We start from the raw sequence: 18,742 nt of genomic DNA on the forward strand, positions 1-18,742 counted from the left end.
AATCGCTGCGATCGGTGGCGATGTGTCAGCCTCCCTTAATGGGTAAACCCTGCCATGTACTGCATGTCACTCCCGGTCGCCAGCTGCTCCTCTCTAGTCTGCGTGACCCTGCACAAGGGTGGGCATGCTCCGCGCGAGCTCGCCGCGCGGCGGCCAGAGCAGCAGCGGGCTCACCGCCCGCATGATCACGTCGTAGCCACGGCGCCGCTTCTGCGAGCGCCCGTCCATGAGGGGCACGGAGGCGGCACGGAAGAAGAGCCACATCAGCGGCGCACCGACGGCGAGCAGCGGCTCGGCCTGCGCGGCGCCGCTGCTGAAGCCGAAGCCGAGCAGGCCCGACCAAAAGGTGCACTCGCCGCAGTAGTTTGGGTGGCGGCTCCACCTCCACAGCCCGACGGCGCAGCTGTCCCGCCCGCCGCGGTCGCGCCGGAAGCGAGAGAGCTGCGCGTCGGCGACGGCCTCGAGCAGGATGCCTCCGCCGGCCAGCAGCGCGGCGGCGGCGTCGAGCGTGTTGAGCGGCGGCGCCGCGGTGCCCTGCAGCAGCACGCGAGACGCCGGAGCGAGCGCCGCCCACACCAGCAGCGTCGGCGTGAGGTGGAGCGAGGAGAAGGAGAAGGCCCAGTACGCTGGAGAAGGCAGCTTCGCGCGGAAGTCGGCGTACCGCCAGTCCTCGCGCTCCAGCCCCACCGTCCAGCCGTCCCACGGAATCGCCACAAAGAAGCGCACCGCCCACGCCCACAGCAGGACCAAAACGAGCGTCTCGCGCGGCTCGTAGAACCAGACGCCACCAGGCGCGAGGCTCTTGAAGAAGATCCCGAGCCACAGCGGCAGGACGCACCAGAAGGGGTCGTACACAGACGAGTTGTTGCTCGCAAACGAGAAGGCATACACAATCGCCGTGGCGATAGCATCGAGGGCGAGACCCGTCGATAGCGGGCCGAGCGACGTGGCCGACGCGAGCGTGGGCGCGACCGCAGTGATGGAGATCAAGGCCACGGCGTACGCTGCCCGGCAGGTGGTGGCGCTGACGATGGTTGAGGCCATCCGGTGGTAGTGGCACGGGGGCGGCGGCCCGCCGACGAATGGTTGAGCCTCCGACCTTGCGCACCCCCGCCCTCCGCCACCCCACGCGCCCCACACGCACATACAGGACAAACCCGGCGTTCTGCTCAAAAGAAAAATGAAAATCGGGGGAGACTCCCCGCCTATGCAACACCCCGCAGAGGGGCTGCCATCGCCGAAGCTGTGCCTAAGCATAACTCCCAAACCCGCAGCGGCCCGGGCGGGGGGCCTTGGGGGCAGCCTGCCGGAACGCTGGTGCATGGGGCCAAGCACCAGAAGATGAATGTGGTTGACGGATTGGGCTGTCGACCGTGCCTCCCCTCTTTGCGTCAGAGTGGGACCTACGCCGCGCCGGGTAGGGGGCGCGCCCGGTCCTCGACGGAGCCGCGCGCCCCGAGAGCGACCCAGGCGGCGAGTAGTCGCCCTCGAACCTTCGGCATGTGTAGTAGTCCGTGGTTAGCGCCCCCCCGCCACCCCTCCCGCCCGTCCCTACTCGAACTGGTCCGGAGGCGCCCGCGGCATCCCGCCGCCCATCTTCGGGTGCGCGTTGTTGGCGAAGATGGCAGCGTTGCGCCTCGCGATGATGGTCGAGTGCACTTGCAGGAAGAGCGCTTGCGCTCACCGCTGATCCGCCAGCGCTCGCTATCGGAGGATGCCCGGGCGGTTTTGGCGGCGAAGTTGGTGGTGAACCACGCCGCCGCCTCTCTCCCGATGCCGCCGCGCGTGCTCGACGCCCACGTCATGAGGGCGAAGTCGTTGGCCTCGCACGCCGCGGTTTTAGCCCTCCTTGTCGTCGCCTCGGCGTAGTCGGTGGCGAGGCGCGTCTTTTCTTGCGCAGTGTGTGTATGTTACACACAGTGTCTTGTCTTGTGGTTCTGTGTGTCGCTCCTGTGTGACCGTCATCGCCCGTCTTGCGTCCACCCCGATACCCGCGTTGGTGTCCCAGTCGTTGGTCGGGGACTGTGATTCAGACTGTGTTTCGCCTTCCCATTGGTCAAATCTCAATCATACACACACTCACTCACACACACTTGCGCGCAGTGTCGTGCGAGGGAGCTTTCACATGTTGTAAAATTCTTTCTTGCACACCTGTGTCGAGCCCCTGTCTGCTGGAGAGGTGTTTTGCGGTTAAATTCTTTCTTGCACACCAGGGGCGAGGGGGGTGGGCGAGACCGCCGCACACCGTCCTCCTAAAGTATGGCGGGGACTATCGCTACGCCCTCTACTTGCGCACGAGCCGCTTCGCAAGCTTGGCGCCCACATACCTCGCGGTCGTCACCGCGCCGCCCGTGAGGAATCCCTTGACGGTCTGCGGCGTGCTCGAGCGCGACACGAGCCGGCCGAGGGACGCGCGCACCGCCTCGCCCAGCCGCGCCGCCCCCTCCTGCGCCCCGCCCGCCTCGGCGTAGAGCCGTTCCGCCGCGTGCTCGAGGGAGGCGTCGCAGCGCGGGGCGGCGCGGCCGCCTGGCGCCGCGGCTCGCGAGGGCAAAGGGGGCGGCAGCCTGGGGAGCACGCGCCACGAGGGTCAGCGAAGAGGAGGGAAGAGGAGGAGGGCGGGTCTAGCGCTCTCGTGTGCTCGTGCTGAGTAGAACGGTTTCGACGTGACGGCCACAACGTGCTGCCAGCTGGGCGTGGGAAACCACAGCAAAGCGCAGCGCCTTCCCCGGCCGCTCTCCGCGCGATCCGATTGCGCATCTACGGACGGCGACCAGCGCCGCAGCGTCACGCCGAGCTCCTCCCGCGCGCAGAGCGGGAGCGCCTACGAAGAGTCCGAGAAAGGTCGTCGAAAAGCCCAAAACGCGAACGCCCCTCACGCGCGCGCAGAGGGGAAGCGCCGCCAGCAGCGGCCCGCGCGCGGCGAGGCAAGGGGAGAGCGTGTACCGCATGTCTCCACCGCCTCCGCCGCCGCCGCCTCCGCCGCCGCCTCCGCCGCCGCCTCCGCCTCCGCCTCCGCCTCTGCCGCCTCTGCCTTCTCCGCAACGGCCGCCGCCGCCGCCGCCGCCGCCGCCGCCGCCGCCGCCGCCGCCGCCGCCGCCGCCGCCGCCGCCGCCGCCGCCGCCGCCGCCCCGCGCCTCTCCGCCTCCTCCGCTGCCGCCTTCGCCTTCACCTCCTCCGCGGCCGCCCCGCGCCCCTCCGCCGGCGCCGCCTCCCTCGGCCGCTGCCCCTGCAGCCCCCTCGGCTGCCTCCTCTGCCGATGCCCACTTGACGGGCCGCAAGGCAGCCACCGCCGCGAGAGGCCGCGCGTACCTGGGCGGGAGAAGGCTCCGAGACGCTCCGTGGCCGGCGTCCTAGGCGCACGCCACCGCAGGGCTGTGTGTACGATGCGCCGCGGCGATCTCGGTGGATCTCGGTGGGATCTCGGTAGGATCTCTCTCGGGCAATCTCGGGCAATCTCGGCTGATCTCGCGTACATGCGCCGCAGCGTCTCAAGGTGCGTCGCGGTAAGCTCGCTCGGCCGCGACGCCTGGGAGAAGGAGGTCGCACCCGAGATCACCCGAGATCACCCGAGATGACACCGAGATGACACCGAGATGACACGAGATCGCCGGCCGCGCCTCGACGACCACCTGGCGCGGGTCGCCGGTGTAGGAGAGCGAGCAGATGTCGCGCAGCAGCGCGCCCTCCTCGAAGGCGGGCGGCTGCCTGCGGGACATGTCGCGGACATGTCACGGACGTGTCCTGGACATGTCCGCGAGCCCTCCTCGACGGGCGGCTGCATCAGCAGCGCGGCGGCGGCGGCCGATGCAAGGTTCGCCTCGGCCGCCTATGGAGACGTGCTCCGACACGTCCTGGACACGTCCTGGACACGTCCGATGCCGAGGCCTCGCCTCGGCCGCCTCGCAGACGAGCGGGTCGGACTTGACGGTCTGCACCGGCTTGTGCATCCGGCCGGCGAGGTAGAGGCTCCGCCAGCAACGGAGGTCGTCGAGCAGCGCACTGACGCTCACGACGCCGTACTTGATCCTCCGGCCGCGCCACGGCACATACGCGTTGTAGTAGACGCCCGCGCCCGCCCGCTCCTGCACCGCCGCGACGGCGCGCGGCCCGAGCATCCCGAGCGGCGAGTAGTGGGCTGCGTGCTTCTCGAGGTTGAGCGCGTGCCACGCCTCTGCCTCGCGCACCGCAAAGACAAGGTCCGTCATCGGGATGCTGCCGGAGGCTGGCGCCACGAGCGCAGAGCCGTACACAAAGGCGTGCTCAAAGTGCGGGAAGTCGGCGGCGAGCGCAGCAATCTCCTCCGCCGAGAGTGGGCCGCAGGACGCAGAGGAGGCAGGGTCGTCGGTGACGGAAGCCATCGTGTGCGTCCTACGCAAGCGAAGGGCGTAGAAGCGTGTGAAGCAGCGCGGGAATGGCCGTCCAACGAGAGGACGAAAATGAGAATTTTACAACAGCCCTCGCACAACACTGGGCACGGGACTGGCGCGCACTGGCACTAACACAGGTACACCACGGGAGCCGCCTAAGCGACTCCTGCGAGGGTGGCGAGGCACTTAGCTCCGTGCACCCGCCCATTTAAACATTATAGGTGTCTCTCACAGCAGACAGGCTCGACACAGGTGCGAACTGGCGCGTGCTAGTGCTATCACAGGCACACCACCGGAGCCGCCTAAGCGACTCCGTTAAGAACGGCAATGCACTTAGCACCGTGCACAATGCCGCTGTCCCCGCACGCTAGCTCGTTCACCGTCTGCCACGCCACAGCGGTGTGGAGGACGACAGACAAGCGCTGCATCTGCAGCCCGTGCCAGTTCTTGGTGGTCCATGTGACCTCATCGAGGTGCTGAGCGTGCGAAAGTTTGTTACTCAGCTGGTCCGCCGCCTGCCGAAGAATTTTGCGGACGCCGTTCCCGAAGCCGCCGAACGTCTCGAAGTCGAGCAAACGCAGGTCGCAATTCTTCTCCCGCGCGAACCGCGGTAGTCGCCCTTGGCTTCTCGTAGGGGGCCGTCACAGGTGCCCCCGCCTCCGCCTCCCCCTCACTCTCCTCCTCCTCCTCTTCCGCCGCCGCCGCCTCCGCCTCTGCATCCTCCGTCGAAAATGAGAATTTTACAAGAAAACTCGCTCGCACAACACTGGGCACGGGACTGGCGCGCACTGGCACTAACACAGGTACACCACTGGAGCCGCCTAAGCGACTCCCGCGAGGACGGCGAGGCACTTAGCTCCGTGCACTCGACCGCCCTCGCCGCCTGGCAAGCTCAAAATGAGAATTTTCAACCAAAACTCCCTCGCACGACACTGGGCACGGGACTGGCGCGCACTGGCACTAACACAAATGGCGCGCTCTCACAGGAAATGAGAATTTTACCACAAGGCGGTCGCACGACACGATTCGCGCGACAGGCGAGGCTCGCTGCGCGGCCCGCGTCCTCCAGAGGCGAGGCGATCCGGGCGCGTCCAAGGGGCGCTCAAGAGGGCGGGAGAGCGCAGGGCGGCGGCGCGGCTAGCGGCCAAGACGGCCAAGGCGAGGGAGACGAGCGAGCGCGGCGAGGCGGCGAGGCAGGCGGTCGCCAGGGCGGCGGTGGCGCAGGAGGCGGCGCTCGCTGAGCGGGAGTGGCGGGCGGCGGAGAATCGGGCGGACATCCTCGGCGCCACCGTGCGGCGCGCCGAAGAGGCGGAGGCCAGGCGCATGCTCGCCGCCGACCGCCGCGTCACCGCTCCTCCGCCGTCGGACGCTGAGGCCGTCGCAGGGCTGGTGCGTGCTACTACATGCAAAGAGCAGCCGTGGTTTCAAACTAGCGCTCGGAGAAGACACCGCCGAGGCTGCGACTGCCCAGGCACCGTCTGAGGGGGAGCTTGGACGGTCCCGTCGCTCTCTAGGTGCGCGCCAACGACGCGTCCGTCCTCGTCTCTCCGAAGACGCAGCGGTGGCTGTAGACAGAGAGCAATCGAGGGGTCCCGTACCATGCGGAACCGACCCTATCCAGTGCTCAAGTGCTCAAGAGAGCATTCCAGCAAACACCCGGCGACGAGACAAGACACTCAGCCAACAGGACTGCCAACAGGTGGCTCGAGACGAGCGTATCGGCGCCGGCAGCAGAGGAGGCGCAAGTCGCGGCGGCGGCCCTGGCGACGCCCTCCGCTGCACCGCCGCCGCTCGACCTCCGCCTCTGCTCTCAGGCCACCCCGAGCGTGGAAGAGGTGGCGGGGCTGGAGGAGGCGGGTAGGGAGAGGGAGGAGGCGAGGGAGGAGGAGGAGGCGAGTGACGACGAGGCGGAGGAGGCCCTCCTCGGCGTCGCAAGGCCGCTCTCCCGCCCGCGCGGCCGTGCAGCGGTGGCGGCTCTTCTCGTCGCCCTCTCTGCCGCCGCCGACAGACGGCGCCGGGGCTAGGCGACCGAAGAGGAACTACGGCAAGAACCGCACACCACCCGCTGACGAGCGCTCGCGGAACTGGTCCGCGGCGCCCGCCAGGGGAGTGCGCGAGACAGGGCTCGGAGCCCTTTTCTGTGAGCAGGGATTCCCTCCCGGCGGGGGTTGTGGCGGAGAGCCGGCATGGGAATCGCCGGCCCCCACCCAGGGGGTGCCCCTGCCAGGCGCCGCAAGCGGTGCCCGACCGGGGCGGGTGCCCCCACCCCGAGGGGTGGGGGCGGGGTCGGGGCCCAAAGTGATTCGGCCTATCGCCTCGGCAAGGTCCTCGGTGCGATTACATTCCTTCCGAGGTTAGCCGAAACGGACTTCGGCGCCGCGTTCTCGTGCTGAGTGCGGCTGGCACGATGGCCGTGCCTCTCAAGATTCACGCTCGTCATCCACAACGGACTGCAATGGCTCGAGGCGTACGGTCGTCGTCGATGGCAAAACGGACTACGACGACTGTGATGGCCATCGCTCTCTCCGCCGCGCCCATTGCCGACGCGCTCGGCTCCTGCCCGCCGTCGTCGCTAGGGGTTGTGCGCCGGGCCCTCCTGCTCGGCTCCAGCTAGTAGACAAGTGTTGTCATCAACAGAGTAGACCTCTCGGAGCCGACGTGACCAAAAAGTGAAGCTAGACACCTATATAGAGGGTCGACAGCGTCCTAATCTAAAACCTGAGGATTCAGGATACATTGAGGCATCGCTTCAGTGAGTGCCAAAGTGAGTTTATGGATGTCATGTATGAGAACGGTACTTACGAAACACGAGGAGTGTCACCTGTCAAACGCGGACCGGGACGCGGGAGCTGGGGGAAGCCAGATGTGCGGTAGCATTTTTTGTATTTACACCGTCTGCTACCGTACCGTGCGGTGAAAATCTCGGCACATCATGTGGCACATCGTGGGAACGGTGGGCCCCCCCTGCACAGGCTGCGTGTTCGAACCGTCAGAACTCGCCGAGTCGGTCTCTGGTGATCTCGACAGTGGCTGCAACAGCACCACCGGCACCTGTACCTGTGGAACGTCATTACGGCTGCCCGTCCGCTTGTGACTCCCGCGGCTCTCCGGGCCGCCGCCGCACGGGGCGCACCACCGCCATGTGGTGGCGGAGGAGCTGCCACTGCCGCCGGAGCAGCCCCGCGTCGCACGGCACCGCGCCCATGCTGCGCAGCACGAGCCGCAGGCTCACCTTGCGGTGCTCCACCGACGGGTAGAGCGGCACGGCGAGTGTGTCGTAGAGCTCGTAGGGCGGCTGCTGCAGCACCTGCGGCGTCTGCTGGAAAAAGGCACGGAAAGGGACGCCGCCGCTCGCAGGATCCTGCTCGTGGACCGGGGCGATGGCGATGCCCCGGTCCATCGCCGCTTGCACGAGGCGCGCGACGGCACCGCTGGCGTCCAGGAAGGTCTTGTCGTTCAGGTAGAGCAGGAGCACTACGTGTCCGGAGAGCGGGGCCGCGTTGGCTCCCTCGAGCGCCTCCTCCGCATCGCGGATCACAACCATCTCAGCGTTGGTCTCAGCAGAGCCGTGTCCCTCGCCCGCCGCCGTCACGACCTCCCCTGCGACGCCGACGGCGCTCTTGTTGCCGCGGCACACGAGGATGGTGACGGGGCCGATGAAGGCATAGGGCCCCGGCTGGCGAGGCACCATCAGGCCGGCTTCAAGCTCAGCCGGGCGGCTCGCGTAGTACGGAGAGTGCAGCAGCATGCGCAGCGCGACAGCCTTGAGCGACTCGAGCTGAAAGGCGTTCACCCGCACCCACACGATCGGCTCCGCCTCCTCAAACACGCGCGCGAGCATCTCTTCTGGCCCGCCGTAGGAAGGGTAGGCTGGCGGGGCGGCCTCGACGCAGTTCTCGCGGCACTCGGCCTTCAGCGCCGCGATCGAGGCGCCGCCCTTTGCCGGGTCCGCCTCGTGGATCGGGATGAAGGGCCGGTTCGAGGCGAGCGCCGCGTACAGCTCGCGGCGACAGTTGTAGCTCTTGAAGAAGCCGGCGCTCATGAAGAGTAGGAAGGTCATGGCGTCGGCCACAGACTCCTCCAGCATCCCAACGTCGTCGAGGCTGTCGACGTCGAGCCAGATCCGGACGCCGGGGAGAAGAAGCTGTAGTCGCCTCACGATGGTGTGGGTCTGGTCCTGGCCGGTCCCCCACGCGTGCGAGATGAAGCCGTGGAAGTGGCACTCGGGGGACAGCTCGAGGGCAGGCCGTCGGCCAGAGGAGGCGAGGCGGATGGTGGGCGCGCGGACGGCGCTGGCGATTCTGAGGACAATGATGAGCAGCGACGCGGCGAGCATTGCGGCGGTGAGCGCGACTACAAACGCACTTGCGCCGCGCGCGCTCTCAAAACCGACGAGGGCCTTGCACATGTCGTCGTCGCTCTCGCACAGCTGGACGACCACCCCCAAGACGAAGCAGCACATGAGCAACAAATTGGCGGTGCCAGCGAGGTAGAGGTCGTCGGCGCGCTTGAAGGGCCGGGCGAGGGCGAGGGCGGCGAGGTAGAGGCCCGAGACAACAGAGGCGACGAGGAGGCGGAGGAGCTTGCTCGAGCCGTCATTAGTTTGGATGAAGAGCACCAGCGAGGCGAGGAAGAGCTTGCGGCCCAGGTCGATGACCTCCCAGAAGAGAAGGGCCGGGTCGTAGTCGCGCCAGAGGAAGCGGCTGGCCCGGGCGAGAGGGCTGATTCGCTGCGCCCGCACGGCTCTGCGGATCCAGAGCAGCAGCACGAGGAAGGCTAGCGGGACGAGCACCGGCCAGAGGGCGAAGAAGGCCCAGAAGTACGCGTCGAGGCCGCGGTACTCCTCGTCGTCGGCGCTGCAGAGCACGTCGAGGTCGGCCACGAGGTAGCTGCGCCTCTCCCCAGTGAAGTCGTTGATGTCGTACGACTCGCACTGCTTCGCCCTGAAGATGGAGCGAGACACGGAGGGGAGCGCAAGGTAGGCGACGAGGATGGCCCAGTAGAGGAGGCGGCGCAGCGTAGCACGGACGAGGTCGCGCCGGAGGCCGTCGGCGCGACCAGACCGATGCCACTCTACGAACGCGTAGCAGGCGAGGGCGGCACCTCCGAGAATCATGGCCGCAAGTGGCCACAAGCCTGCGAGCAAGAGCCGGTCTCCCATCGAGCCGATGCACGCGCCCGGGTAGGTGAGGCCGATTAGGTCTAGGCTGATCGCGTCCATGAAGTCTGTCCAGCGCGTAAAGTCCTCGTGGAGGCGGACACCGTAGACGGGGCCGAGCGTACCAGCCACCTGGTAGAAGCTGACGACGATCTTGAACTTGGGCTGGAAGCCCACCTAGGGATGGCGTGCACGACTGAGCAGTGTGTGTGTGTGTGTGTGTGTGTGTGTGTGTGCCTGTGTGTGTGTGTGTGTGTGTGTGTGTGTGTGTGTGTGTGTGTGTGTGTGTGTGTGTGTGTGTGTGTGTGTGTGTGTGTGTGTGTGTGTGTGTGTGTGTGTGTGTGTGTGTGTGTGTGTGTGTGTGTGTGTGTGTGTGTGTGTGAGTGTGTGTGTGTGAGTGTGTGTGTGTGTGTGTGTGTGTGTGTGTGTGTGTGTATGTGTATGTGTGTGTTGTGGGGGGGGGGGGGGCTACGCGAACTTGCGACTCGATGCGGGCGAGCCGCCGCTTATTGCGACCAAAGCGACCGCACGCCTCGATGCGGGCGAGCACGCAGTACAAGAGGAGCGCCATTCCTGCGACAGCGACGACCACCGCGGCCATGATCCCGAACAGCCACGTTGTCGGGCAGTCAGCGCAGCCTCGCTCCGCGCGGCTGAAGTACTGCTCGTCACTCACGCACCACTCGCAAAGCGGGCCGGTGTGGCCGAGCTCGCAGCCCGGGCCGGCGCCGCCAGACGCCGCGAGGCGGCGGGAGGTCTGCGTCGCGCCGCCCGAGCCGCTGCAATGGTCGGAGGCGTCGCACTCGTGAATTTCGGTGGTGAGGAGCGAGGCGCGCCAGTGGTTGCGCGGGATACCGAGGGTCTCGAGGGTGGTGTTGACCGGGCAGACGGTGTTAGGCGGGCAGCGTTTGCAGTGCTCAGTCGGGGAGGCAAATATGTCGGCGCTCGAGTCGAGCAGGTAGAAGCCCTCCTTGCAGACGGAGCAGGTGGTGTCGCCGCTACCGCTGCTTGCAGGGTGAGGGCAGGGGATACACTGCGAGAGGCCCTCGCTGGCAGCATAGGTGCCCGGCTCGCAATTGCGGCAGCTCGTTCCGCCCGTGTCGTTCTGGTAGGTCCCGACGCCGCAGCTGGCGCACTCGGAGAGGCCCGCCGCGACGGCGACGGTGCCTGGCCGGCACGGCGCGCACGTCTTTTTGCTCTCCGCGCCCCGCGTCGCGCTCGCGGTGCCGGCGGGGCAGAGCTCGCACGCGGCACTCGAGTTGGAGCCGTTGGCCGGGTTGAAGCTGCCGGCGGGGCAGGGCTCCCAGACCATGCGGGTAGCGGCGCCCGCCTCCTCGCAGTAGCCGCCGCGCGGGCAGGGGTCGCAGGCGGCGAGGCCGACGTCGGGAGAGAAGGAGCCCGCTGCGCAAGGAAGGCACTCCTCCTCTCCCGCGAGGGGCTGGTGCTGGCCTGGAGCGCACGGGATGCAGCTCTCGTTGCTCGCCGCGCCGAGGGCGGGCATGCGAGTGCCCATCGGGCAGGGCTCAGGGTCGGCGGTCCCCGCCTCGCAAAAGTGGCCCCTAGTGCACTGGCCGCTGCAGGTGGCGTCGGTGAGGCCGCTCGTGTTCCCGTAGTAGCCAGCGGGGCAAAGGTAGCACTCTGGGGCGCTGAAGTCGCCCTCAAAGGCGCCCCTGCGCGGCATCCAGCTGCCCAAGCGGCAGTCCCAGTCTATCAGGGACTGGTCGAGAGTCTGTATCGTGACACCGTCGTTGCCGGTGAAGAAGGCGTCGCTGATCGAGGAACGATCGAGGCGTTCCAGGTACAACACCGAGGCTGACGAGGCCGAGTTGTCGATGAAGGCGACACCCATGACGGAGAGGTACGTCCCCTCGAGCCCATAAAAGCGGTCGTTTGACGCGTAGACGACGCCGCCGTGCTGCGGTTGCAAGGAGAGAGCGGGATGAGGCACCCCCCCCCCCCCTTCCTTCCGCTGCCGTGCGGCGTTGCAGGGCGGCGGCTAGTTCTACGCGCGGCGCACCCCTTCGAGTTCCTCATTGCCAGCCGAGCAGCCCGTCATGGTGGAATCGATTAGCGAGACCACACCGCTGCCCTCCGTGTAGACGACGCCGCCGTGCTGCGGTTGCGAGGAGAGGGCGCGGTGAGGCGGCCGCGGCCCTCTCTCCTTCTCATCCAACTGCCGCGCGACGCTGCAAATACGTGGAGCGCACACCTTGCTAGCCGAGCAGCCTATCACGGTCGAGCCAGCGAGCGAGACCGCACCGCTGACCTCCGCGTAAACGACGCCCCCGGACTGCGATCGCGGGGGGAGAGCGGGATGAGGCAGCCGTGGGCCTCACTATCTCTCGCCCGTCTGCCGTGCGGCGCTGCAAGGAAGCTGCTAGCTCTACGATGCGCGCACAGAGGAAGCCGAGCAGTTCGCCACGGTCGAGTTGATTATCGACACCGCACCGCTGCCCTCCGCGTAGACGACGCCGCCGTGCTGCGGTTGCGAGGCGAGAGCGGAGTGTGAGGCAGCTGCGGCCCTCTCTCTCTCTCGCCCCGCTGCCGTGCGGCGCTGCTGGAGGCGGCTAGCTCTACGCGGCGCACCAGTTCAGCAGAGCAGTCCCTCACGGTAGCGTCGATGATCTCGACGTCGCCTGCGTTACTCGCATACACAACGCCGCCGCTGCTGTTGCCCCTCCCGTTGACGAGGGTCAGCCCCCGCAGGGTGAGGCTGCAGCGGACCCCATCCTTTCCATCGAGGTAGAACAGCCCGGTCAGTCCCTGCCCGTCGAGCGTCGCGCCCTCGCCGCTGCTGGCGACGGTCACTTTGATGCTGGAGTTGCACCTGATCTGGCTGCTCAGCTTGAAGTGAGCAGCCGGCGCCAGGTAGACCGAGACGTCGGCAGCAGCCTTCTCAATAAGGATGCGGAGCTCGTCCTCGCTCGCCGCGGAGACATCAAAGCCGGGGGCGAGCGGCGGCGTCTGTGGCGGCAGCGGCGGTGAGGGAGGCAGCGGTGGAGACGAGGGGGGTGCTGGAGCCGACGGTGGCGATGGCGGAGGTGCGACGTCGGCAGCAGCCTTCTCAATAAGGATGCGGAGCTCGTCCTCGCTCGCCGCGGAGACATCAAAGCCGGGGGCGAGCGGCGGCGTCTGTGGCGGCAGCGGCGGTGAGGGTGGCAGCGGTGGAGACGAGGGGGGTGCTGGAGCCGACGGTGGCGATGGCGGAGGTGCAGGGGCGCACGTGCCGCACGTGACTTTCACACGCTCCCCGCCTGGATTCTTCTCTTCGCAAGAGCCGCTGACGCCACCGACGCAGGCGAGGGAAGCGCAGGAGTCAAAGTCACCGACCAGGTAAACGCCACCGTCGGGACAGGTGCAGGTGCCGCCCCAAGCACCGACATTCAATGCATTCTGCTGGACCTGATTTGAGGTGCATGGCGGCGGTGAAGGCGGCCGAATCGGCCAGCAGATCTGAGCGGCAGAGGGAGGAGGGGGCATTAGAGACGGGCAGCAGGGGAGGGGAGAGGGCTGGGCAGCAGGAGAGAGCGCCTTCCAGCCCGACTTGACTGTGTCGCCATCCGAGACCCACTCGACGATGCCGTCCTCCGCCACCATGCCCTTTGGCCCCGAGGTGCCGCAGTACTTTATGCCGTTGACGGTGAGATAGTCCTTGGCGCCAAGGATGTCTGCCAGCAGACCAACGCAACGGTCCTCCCAACGGTCCTCCACCTCAAAGGCGACGGTCTCCAGCTCGACCGGCGGCACACCGCTGATGGTGCACTCCTCGTTGATGCCGTAGCTGTTCGGGTAGTTTGGCGACGCGGCGCACGAGCCGCCGTCGGTGAGTGAGCACGGGCTGGTGACTTGGACTGCCTGCGCACTCGCGCCTGGGAGCTCTGCCGCAGTGAGTAGCAGCAGTGCAGTCAGCGCGTCGCGTCTCGATCGAACAACGTAGCTGCAGCAAGCAGAGCGCGGCGAGGCCGCTTTCCGGCCGTTCGCCCGCCACTCGCTGCCGGCGTGCACGCAAGAGACAGGTGCGTCGCCGACGAGGACGGTCGTGCTCGAGTTGCTCGAGTTGCTCTGGCGTGAGCTGCTCCGGCGCGCGAGGACGGCGGCGAGAGCTGTCGGCGCCATCGATGGCAAATGCAGCGGTGCCGCGCCGTTTCTTTTCGCGGCAGCGATCGTGCGCGCCCGCGGCGAGAGCGGCGTGACTTTCGCGCGCTCCAGGGCGGCGTACGAGGCGGCCGAGGTTGTGCGGAAGGCGCTAGCCTGCGAGCGGGCGGCGGAGACCTTCCGCGCCGGTAGGCGGATCTACTGCAGCCGCGCCGCTTTCGCACAGGCCGAGCGCGACCGCGAGGCGCGGCGCCCATCCTCGCCGCGGCCCCCGCCTCCTCCCTCCTGCGCTGATGGGCTGGCGTCTGAGCCCGCCTGCGACTGGTGGGGGCGGGTTGCGAAGGAGGCGGGCGCGCGCCTCGAGGCCCTTGCGGCGCGCGTGCTCTCTCCCATCCGCCGGGCGATGGCGGCGCGGGCGCTGCAGCGGGCCGCCCGAGCGCGCCTCACCGCCCGGGAGAGGGCGGCGCGGGCGCTGCAGCGGGCCGCCCGAGCGCGCCTCACCGCCTGGGAGAGGGCGGCGCGGGCGCTGCAGCGGGCCGCCCGAGCGCGCCTCACCGTAAGGGCTCCGGCGCTCGCCCGCAGCCTTTCGGGGTTTGCACGCCGCTTTGCCAGGCGGGCGGCGGAGAGGGGCGCCGCTTGCGCCCTCGATCGCGCTGTCGACGCTTTCTTTCGGCGCACAGGAGGGCGCGCCCCCGCTCTCGCCGCCCTCCGTCAGGCGATTGCAGACGGCGCGGCGGTGGCGGTAGCGACGCCTGCTCCCGAAGGCAACAAGGTCGGAAGACGCCAGAACCACAAATGCTGGCGAGAGGCGATCCGTTTTGTCGCCGTCAGCCAACCAGGGGCCGGCGCCTTCCTCAACGCCATCCCCATGCGTGATGACATGAAGATGGAGTCCTGGGCGATGCGCGTCACCGTCCAGCGCCGCCTTGGGCTCCCCTAGGAGGTAGCAAAGGCAAGGCCCCACACGCTCCGGAGCGCGAGAAAGGCGTAACGCGTGCCTGCACACTCAGACAGTCCCCATAGACCTCGTTCCTCGGGCATCTGGTGAGCAAACGCGGCGGTGCAGTAGAGGTACTCGAGGCCAAGGACAAGGCCGACCATTCGGACGCCCACCTTATCGAGCGGCCGGCATGAGAGGAGGAGCATTGCCTGATACACGACAGTGAGGATGCCGAAAGCTACCTCCCTGCTGCGGTCGATTGTCGTGCCAAGGGCAGCCGCGAGTATGCCCAGGAAGACGTCTAATGTGCCGCGAGGATGAAGCTCAACCTCGAGGATGAAGGAGGCGTTGGCGTACACGCCAATGATCCACGCGACACTGAGCGCCGTCAGCGTTGTGAGTAGCCTCACCTTGTTTGCAGCTGCATGCGCGGCGCACAGCTTGTTCCGGAGTGCCGAGGCCGCCACCGAGTCGACCGCAAATCCACGGCAACGACTTGAGAGAACAGACACTGAGATAGCAACTGCTGGCGGCGCGAAGGCGATCAGCGACACGACCAACCAGAGTGCGACAAAGTTCGACCAAGGCACCGAGTCGACCGTCGTGAGGTTTGACCAAGGCACCGAGTCGACCGTCGTGAGGTTTGACCAAGGCACCGGGTGGGCTGCTGTCCTCTCGGCCATTTTGCAATCGATCGAGGCGGAGGACGAAAGCTTGTCCAAAAAACGCGCGCTTCGGCGACGATGTTTTTCTTTTTTCTTCGATCGCGAGGGTCCATCAGAGACCGCGGGAGGGTCGATGGGAGTGCCAAGCCCCACAATACCTAAAAACCCAGCCCATGCACGGCTTTTGACCCAAAAAAGCAAAACATTTACTCGAGTACGAACATCATCATCAACCTAGTCGAACGACAGGCGGCACGCGAAGACTGGTTGCAATCCCGCCGACCGCCAGGCCGCGGGATGATGTGTGCGTGGTCATGTAGTGGGTCTCGGAAGCTCCCCTCTCGGGCTAGGAGCCAGCCCCTCTCCCTTGCCCTCGGAACAGTGTGTCCGAGTCGAGGCGTGTGCTTGCCGGTCGACGGCCGCGCGCGGTTGGCATTGTGACGAAGGTGCGGCCGCGGCGCGCCCGCCATGGTTCGGCGCGGCGCGCGATTTCGTGTGCCAGTCCCCCTACACGACCGGGAGCCCGAACCCGGAGCCAATTCCAGTGGATCCAGCTCTCGCCTCTGTCGCTCTCTTCGCCATGCTCAGCTTCTCCGCCGGTGTCTCGACGACCTTCGCTGGCGCTTCGCTCCGCACCGCGCCTCTCTCGCGCACCCTTCCTGCAAAGATGGAGCTCTCGTGGACCGAGTACGATGGGGCCAAGTGGGATCCGCTCAAGCTCGCAAAGACGCCCGAGAAGTGCGCGAGTTCTCACCAATTCGCCGCCGCCGCCGCCGCGCATTTCGCCGCCGCCGCCGCACGCACAGCAAAGTTCCGCCACGCGGTCGACGTTCGCCCGCCGGCTCAGCAGGTTCCCGACGCCGCCACCGCCGCCCCGTCCCCGCCGCAGGTTTGAGAAGCTGAGGTACGTGGAGCTCAAGCACGGCCGCATCGCGATGCTCGCCTTCCTCGGCCACGCTGCCGCCGCCGGCGCCCACCTCCCGGGCAAGCTCGCCGGCGACCTCGCATTCGCCGACATGCCCAAGACGGGCTTCGCGGCGCTGGCGGCGACGCCGCCGCTCGGGCTGCTGCAGATGTTCCTCTTCGTGGGCTTCCTGGAGCTCAAGGTGTGCAAGGACGTGACCGGCACGGGCGAGTTTCCGGGCGACTTCCGCAACGGCGTGGACAACGGCGCCAACCCTCGCCCGCATGCGGTCGTTCAGACTTTAGTCGCTGCTGATAGCCGTTTTTCCTCTACAGGCGCCTGGGACTCCTTCACCCCGCAGCAGAAGCTCGAGAAGCGGTCGAAGGAGTTGAACAACGGCCGTGCCGCTATGATGGGCATCCTCGGGCTCATGGTGCACGAGAACTTGGCCGGCCCCGCGTATGTGGCCAACGAGTACTGTGGCCTGCCCGCCCCCTTCTGAAGGCTGGAGCCCCGTCCCGCTCGGGGGGGGGGGCAGAGGCCGGACTCTGTGAGCTTCCGGACGATGGACGCCTTCTTCAGTCTTTTACCCTGTGCCCGGCGCCTGTGGGGTTAGAAGATTGCTGACGGCGCGCCCCCCCTTTTTCCCTCGCTCTGCGCGTGTTCTCTTTTAGGCCACCTCCGTCACCGATCACCGTGTAACCTGTAACGACTAACGAGAGGTGCCGGTGCTGTGTGTTGTGACTTGTGTGGTCCTGACAATACACGACCTACACATGAATCTACTAGTCGACTACCTTTCCCGAGACTCTACACTGGACGACGCGACGAGGGTCGAGGCGAGACCGAGACCGGCCGCCGAGATCGAGCCCGCCCCGGCCCCGCCGCGAAACCTTCCCCAAACATCAAAACTCTAAAAACTGTGACACATGGCACTTGTTCGGTTGTTGTTCGCGGGCCCAACAAGAGAGAGCCGTACGCGCGGCGTCCGGCGGTCAGGCGAGTCCTGAGCTCCAGTGCGCGAGAACCCATACAACGTGTCGCTGTTGGCTCTGCAACGGGCACGCCGCGTGAAATTTGCCCCCATGCCGCATGCGCTGAGCCCTGGCCCTGGACAGTCTGACACGTGTGACAGTCTCGAGCGCGTGCGACACACAATGACAACGACAGTTCAGCAGTCCAGGCCAGCGGAGCTCCTCAGTAGCTGTCAAGAGTGCTGTCAGAGAGCTGCCCCCGACAGCCCGACATGCATCTGTACCTCACGCGCTCACCGCACCTCCGCGTCTCTCCCGCGACCTGACTACTCTACCCCGCGGCCTGACCGTGACTCCTCGGCTCGTGCGGCCGCCCTTCTCTCCGCCGGAGGTTGGCCTCGCGCCGCTCGTCGTGCTTGTGCGCCTGCAGCGCGCCATTGTTCGCCACGACGGCGGCGATGAACGCGTGCGTCGTCGCCTCCGGCTCGCCAACCTCCTGCAGCAGCAGCGCCGCCGCCTCGACCGTGCAGACGCGCAGCGCCTGTTCACAGCTCCTCGATTCACAGCTCTTCTATTCACAGCCCCTCAAAAGGTGCAGACCCACAGCGCCTCTGCGTCGCCCGTCGCCCCGGCGGCGACGGTCGCGGCCGAGGCGGAGGCGTACCTGCGGCGGAGGGACGAGTTGTCCAGCCTTCAAGTACTCACCGCAGGAGTCACGGGCGGATGCGTCCCTGTGCAAGGTTTCGCGCTGCTGCTGCCGCTACGTGGCGGGCGTTGAGCGGCGCTGACGCTGTCTCACCACGAAGAAGGCCGCGGGGCCGAGGGGCGGGCGGGAGGTAGGAGGGCGGACGCGCCTTTTGGCGGCGCGCTGGTAGACGGAGAGGCTGGTCGGGTGCAGCGCGACGTGGGGAGGGACGTGGGCCGGAGGAAGGCGCCTACACAAGCTTCTTCGCGCGCGGCTCCGGGAGGGCGACGGGAGGAGGTTGCGTGGCCTGCCCCTTGGTGGCGCCGGCGCAGCGCCCGGAACATGGAGCGCGCGTGGTTGTAGACGCCGTCCAGCACGACGACTCGCATCAGAGGCCGCGACGCCTCCGCCTCCCCCTCCGCCTCCCCTCTGCCGCCCGCGGCGACCCGCCGCCACGGAGAAGACTGCGGCAGGCGCCTCTCGACAAACTCGCCCACGGTGAGCGCGCCCTCGCCCGGCCAGAGGAGCATCGTGTGCTGTGGGTCGGCGGCGAGCTCGGCCGCCAGTGCGTCCCAGTCGGCGCGGCGGCCGTACACAAACACCCGCGCCTGCTCGGGCGGCAGCATCGCCGTCAGCAGCTTTGCGTCGTCGCCGGCGCTCAGGAACTCTTTGTGGTGCATGAGAATGCAAACGCGAGCGTTGACCGCGAGGCGGAGCGGTGCAAGCTGCGAGCAGATGCACTTGGTTGCCGCATCGTGCCAGCACCTCCTGCACCGGTTGCTCCGCTCCTCCTCCTTTCGCGCGAGAGCCTCGGTCGCCAGCCTCTCAAAGAGATCGTCCTGGTCACAGCCGCCGGCGCGAAGCTCCTCGGCGCGCGCCGCCGCGTGGGCGAAGCGCTTGTGCGTAGCGCCGGCGCCGCGCATGGACGAGAGAATTTCACGGGACCGGCTCTCA

At 67.4% G+C, this 18,742-nt stretch overlaps 6 protein-coding genes across 6 annotated transcripts; 1 reads left to right on the top strand and 5 right to left on the bottom strand.

Moving 5' to 3' along the window:
• Positions 1-93: 93 nt before the first annotated feature.
• Positions 94-1,044, bottom strand: EMIHUDRAFT_233416 (hypothetical protein; the record flags this gene model as incomplete). Its single annotated transcript, XM_005782224.1, has 1 exon — positions 94-1,044. The coding sequence occupies one exon, from the start codon at positions 1,042-1,044 to the stop codon at positions 94-96; it is 951 nt and encodes a 316-aa protein (XP_005782281.1).
• Positions 1,045-2,284: 1,240 nt separating this feature from the next.
• EMIHUDRAFT_456692 (putative Mmp 37, mitochondrial import protein) lies at positions 2,285-4,358 on the bottom strand (the record flags this gene model as incomplete). Its single annotated transcript, XM_005782225.1, has 7 exons — positions 2,285-2,488; positions 2,703-2,821; positions 3,310-3,350; positions 3,474-3,526; positions 3,630-3,686; positions 3,770-3,826; positions 3,909-4,358. The coding sequence occupies 7 exons, from the start codon at positions 4,356-4,358 to the stop codon at positions 2,285-2,287; spliced, it is 981 nt and encodes a 326-aa protein (XP_005782282.1).
• A 311-nt stretch (positions 4,359-4,669) lies between these two features.
• On the bottom strand, positions 4,670-5,692 carry EMIHUDRAFT_233419 (hypothetical protein; the record flags this gene model as incomplete). The annotated part of the gene is made up of 3 exons (XM_005782226.1): positions 4,670-4,991; positions 5,177-5,250; positions 5,657-5,692. The coding sequence occupies 3 exons, from the start codon at positions 5,690-5,692 to the stop codon at positions 4,670-4,672; spliced, it is 432 nt and encodes a 143-aa protein (XP_005782283.1).
• A 1,745-nt stretch (positions 5,693-7,437) lies between these two features.
• On the bottom strand, positions 7,438-10,126 carry EMIHUDRAFT_233421 (hypothetical protein; the record flags this gene model as incomplete). Its single annotated transcript, XM_005782227.1, has 2 exons — positions 7,438-9,702; positions 10,004-10,126. 2 exons carry the CDS (start codon positions 10,124-10,126, stop codon positions 7,438-7,440), a joined length of 2,388 nt encoding a protein of 795 aa, XP_005782284.1.
• Positions 10,127-15,768: 5,642 nt separating this feature from the next.
• On the top strand, positions 15,769-16,902 carry Lhcf25_2 (light harvesting protein). The gene is made up of 5 exons (XM_005782228.1): positions 15,769-15,963; positions 16,115-16,395; positions 16,465-16,791; positions 16,815-16,827; positions 16,851-16,902. Exons 1-3 carry the CDS (start codon positions 15,806-15,808, stop codon positions 16,629-16,631), a joined length of 606 nt encoding a protein of 201 aa, XP_005782285.1. The 5' UTR covers positions 15,769-15,805; the 3' UTR covers positions 16,632-16,791; positions 16,815-16,827; positions 16,851-16,902.
• Positions 16,903-17,479: 577 nt separating this feature from the next.
• On the bottom strand, positions 17,480-18,706 carry EMIHUDRAFT_468479 (hypothetical protein; the record flags this gene model as incomplete). Its single annotated transcript, XM_005782229.1, has 4 exons — positions 18,113-18,706; positions 17,958-18,038; positions 17,713-17,767; positions 17,480-17,644 (listed from the first exon to the last, which is right to left on the bottom strand). Coding segments are annotated over exons 1-4 (657 nt in total), but the record flags the coding sequence as incomplete, so codon positions are not given.
• Positions 18,707-18,742: the final 36 nt, after the last annotated feature.

The sequence above is a fragment of the Emiliania huxleyi genome, assembly GCF_000372725.1.
Source record: "Emiliania huxleyi CCMP1516 chromosome Unknown EMIHUscaffold_191, whole genome shotgun sequence".
NCBI lineage: Eukaryota > Haptophyta > Isochrysidales > Noelaerhabdaceae > Emiliania > Emiliania huxleyi.